This window comes from Merops nubicus, unplaced genomic scaffold (assembly GCF_000691845.1).
Source record: "Merops nubicus isolate BGI_N331 unplaced genomic scaffold, ASM69184v1 scaffold17170, whole genome shotgun sequence".
Classification (NCBI taxonomy): domain Eukaryota; kingdom Metazoa; phylum Chordata; class Aves; order Coraciiformes; family Meropidae; genus Merops; species Merops nubicus.
This window is the reverse complement of record NW_008583699.1, coordinates 28,101-32,642: the sequence shown is the minus strand read 5'-3', so window position 1 is coordinate 32,642 and position 4,542 is coordinate 28,101. Positions and strand designations below refer to the sequence as shown.

Below are 4,542 nucleotides of genomic sequence, written 5' to 3'. Positions count from 1 at the left end.
CATGGGATTCCTTTGTTGTCAAGCTCCTCCAGAACAGTTCTCAGATCCACAGTTCAGCAGCAAATGTTGTTACTTGTTTCTAATTCCTTCTTATCTTTAGTTCAACATTTAAATATTTTCTTTAAGCACCCATTTGTATCTCGGGTTTTATCCATTCCCTAATAATGTCTTTTTTTTTTTATTAGTCTCTACATTTCAAAAATTATGGCAATAGATGTCACATTTTCGCTCATTTTCATCCTTTCACACTTTGATCTGCCTGCTACAATAAGCAGTAGCAGGTTTAGTAGCCACAAGCAAATCAGAGTGACTTCCAGCATGGCTCAGCTGTGGAGCTGAAGGGTCCCAAGACAGAGGTTCCTTGGAAAGCCAGTTAGACCCCTCCATTCAGCTCAGGACTCTCACCTCCCCCCGCCCCGCCCAACTGCCCACGCTTGGAAATACCCAGAGATGACAAATGTTTTGCTTGCATCATGTGCTTTGTAATTTAAGAAGCACGAGTGCTTCACAATAACTACAACTGATAAAATATTAACTTGTGGTCTTTTTTTTTTTTTTAATAAAATGAAACAAAAGCATTCTAAATCATAATAGCTTATAGATCAAAACTGTCCATCGGTTAGGAGCATAGTGTAATTAAGAAGTATGAAAATGCAAAAATATTAAAGCCCTGCAGCAGTTCAAATTCATGACAAAACCCTTGTGCAGAGCAGGAGCAATACTGCCTGATGCTCTGCAAATTTGGTATACTTGTTCTTGGGCAAAATAGGGGTTTTCTTCTCTGGTAATGGCATATCCTCTTTTCCAAAGGGGAGAAAAGGTACAAAGCCCTTTTGATGAGCACACAGTCGCTCTTTCCTTAGCTAGCAGTATTCATTTACAGCACTGAGAAATGAGGACTTTCTGTTTACCATTAGCTGAGGTAAGTGATCTTGCTTTTATTTCGGTTTAAGACTACTGTAAAGGAGTAGCTTTTCAGTTGCAGCATGGTTTGTCAAGATTACAATATTTATGACTGCATAAAATACATTAGTAAAAAAACCTATGTTTTGTAGAGTTTGTTTTCAAGAGCTGAGACTTACATCTTTACAGAACTCCAAATACTGGCTTCCTAACTGCTAGTTGATAATTTTGCTGGCAAGAGCATTTGTTACCCTTTTCTTTAATCTCTATACCCTTTTGACCAACTGTTAACAAGAACTAGCAAGAAAGTAATTTATAGCTATGGTTAAACTGTTGTAACAGCATCAGACAAGCTGTACTGATTCTTCATTAAAACACCCTTCGTTTGAAGCTAGAAAGTACCAGCCGATGCTTCTTGCTCAAAACAAACTACTCACATGCTCTGTGCCTTTAACACTTCACACCCATTACAGAAAATTTAACAATGCAATCACTAACATACCTCACTAATGAGAAATTATGAGAAATTGTTTGATGCAGAACCTTCTGCATCAGTCAACTCTGATCAACAAGAAAGCTATCAATTTTGAAATTTAGATTTAATGCATTTTCAAGAAGCTAATGAGAAAGGAGCAACTTAAAATAAATACCATCATTAAAACTGCAAACTGTTACAATGATATATTATAAACTTCTCCTAAATAAACCTAGTGCTTCAAAAATTTACCAGTGAATTCGTATTACAAAATATGTGAAAATACAATAGAATACCACAAAACAACGTCCTTTTCTGGGGTCAACAATGACACCAAGATGATTCAGTCTTTTAACTTTTTAAATTGTTAATAGAACATATTGTAATATATAAGTTGCAATTTGGTTGAATTCTAGAGAACATCCCCACCCAAACTCAAATTCACCTTTTTCATTCCTCTCCTAAAACTCGTGCCAAACTTCCTGTCAAAACCATTATTTTCTTGAAGAGCTTTAAAGTTTAGCTGTTACTTATTTTCTACTACTACATTTTGGCAGCAACTATTTATTGGTCTGTTATTGCAAAAAGTGCAATTTAACAATAAACCAGTCTGAAGGTCATTCTATGTCTTGAGGATACATACCATATATTTCTTTAAAAATAATCATACTTTTGTAAGCAATACTTTACAGTAGACACCTCAAATCTACCATAGATGTAAAACTTAAAACGAGAAAAATTTAGTCTCTAAATCTTTATACACATATTTATATTCAAGTTTCTATATATATTATATATATACACAAGCACAAGAGTATATATAAAATATATATAATCAGATTCAAAAAAGAACAAAAACTGGGCACTGTACATAAAATCTTTTTAAAACTCAAACAATAGAAAAACTTTAAACATTAAACAATTTTAATAAAAGTTTCTGTACAATGCTAAGCAGTTTTATTTACATATAGAAAATGTAATAGGAGTAGTGTTTGAAATTACAGAACTCCTTAAAATTTCAATGGCAGGTAATCTGGAAAAAATAACAGCATTCCATTCACAAATATTTTCAAGCAATAAATATGTATTTATAAATAGTGTAAATTTACATCAAGATTAGAAACAAAAATCACAAATCTGAAGTTTATTCCTTAGTCTATGTGCAACCCATTTATCTTTGTGACTTGGCTGTTAATTGTTTTAAATTTTATTTAGGAACCAAAAGTGTAACCGTCATGGTTTCAAAACAAGACAGAAAAACATAAAAGCAGTAAAAAATTTATATCACCTAACTCTTCACATTAAAAAAAAAAAAAAGTTGCTCAAAGAAAGACTTAAAATTTCTAACTACCTTACAAAGAAATGACCAGCTAAGCTAGTACTTTTTCCGAGGGAAATTCTGAAGGGGAAAAATGGATGAAACCAACTCATCAGCCCAGAAACAGAGAGATACAAAAGAGGTGGTCTTCAAGTCAGTAGTCTGTATAATGTTGCCAGTTTTGTCAGATATATACAAAACATGGAATTATTTTTTTTGAAGTACAGCTGGATGAGCTTTATTTGTTTTGAGTTCTGGAGTAGGAGGCAGTGCTCTCTCCTGTCCAGTTGGTTGACACTCCGCACTTGGAAGGTTGCATAGACACAGCTTTCAGCCAGCAGCCTTACGGGATAGCTACAAAAATCAGTGGTGCAGAACTGGGTCACTTCCTGAATATCAGAAAAGTTTTCATTTAATGTCCATGAAAAAATGTCAAGATGAGGAGGATGGCAATGGAGGAGCCTGAAAAAGAAAACATTAAATTACCTTTTCTACAAGGGTGTAGAACTCAGCTGTTTAACCAAGACCTGCACAAATTGTAACCATGAGAGCTGAAAGTTACACACGCTACTGTTTTCACACTTCAGGACTCTTTCATCGAGTGGGCACTGGCATTTTGTCCCAACTTACTCAAATGCAGTGTTTGTTTTATGACTACTCTGTATTAGGATTTTGCCTACAATGCAGACTGGAGCATGCTGCGGCGATGTCTGTTAATATGTTGTGAGCTGCCCAAACAAGTCCTGTTGTGGCAGCAAAGAGCTCCATGTGGGCTCACTACAGGTATCCCCTTTACACACTCTAAAACAGGGATTCTCAACCTGTTTATCAAGGTGGAGGTAGGGGGCTGTCCATGTGTGGCTCTCCACATGACTTGCAGGCTTCATTATTTCTCCCTTCTACTTGAACAATAACATATAACCCTAAAATTAGGATTTTTTTTTTTTTTTTTTTTTTTTTTTAAATCCTGATAGACACCACCAGAGTGGGAGCAAAGTAAGCTAGATGTCTTGTTCCTGCCTGCTCTCAGGAGACAAGGTCTAGAAGATACCAAACTATATCCCAATATTGCACTTTCTGGCATTACCATCAAAATACTAAATCTTTGATGGCATTTCCTTCTCCTCCTCTTCTTCTCATCAGTCCTGCCATGATGTGGAATCCTTTCAAGAAACTGCTCACAGTCTTTAAAGACACTTTAAATCACACCATAGGACCCACCTATGGAACACTAGCACTAGCTGATCCCCGTGTTTGCTCCCAGTGCTCTGCCCCAAACACAGAGCTTCTGTTAGGCCTATTGCACATTTGCCATCTGAGATTATCTTCGTCTTATGACTTGTCACAAACCTCAACTCTTCTCCTAGATCTGAGAGATGTCACTTTCAGGCTATGACTCTTCTCAATCAAGAACGCATCCCCTTTAAAACAAATTCATCTGCACACCAGTTCTCAAAAGAACAATAACCAATGCCCTTTAGGGCCGCAGGTATAGGCTTTGGTGGTGGAGGGAGCTACTCACAGGTTGAGAACCCTTGTTCTAGGGACGTATCATCACTGTTACCTGTATATAGTTACAGACAGACAAGAAGGGACCACTCCCTCCCCCCTCTTTTTCCATACAAAAATGTTCCTGCCCGTTTCCACTCAACTGGATGATGCATCTGAGAACAGGCGTTTATTTATATTCTTTTCTATAACAGATCATCACTTTGAAATTGAATTGAAGTATTCCACAAACTATAATGACAACGGGCTCCTACAAGCATGAACTGAAGTTGAACCACCTCAGGCTCTGTAGGACCAACAAAGAGAATTAAATTCAGAGGACATGGTCCTGCACTCT

At 36.5% G+C, this 4,542-nt stretch overlaps 1 protein-coding gene across 1 annotated transcript in view; it reads right to left on the bottom strand.

The window, feature by feature from the left end:
* Positions 1-1,225: 1,225 nt before the first annotated feature.
* Positions 1,226-4,542, bottom strand: part of LOC103774499 (lysine-specific demethylase 6A-like) — a gene marked incomplete at its 5' end in the record, with an annotated part of 22,935 nt that continues 19,618 nt past the window's right edge. The window contains 1 exon segment of the mRNA XM_008941914.1: positions 1,226-3,158. Within this exon segment, the coding sequence (XP_008940162.1) occupies positions 3,129-3,158 (30 nt within the window).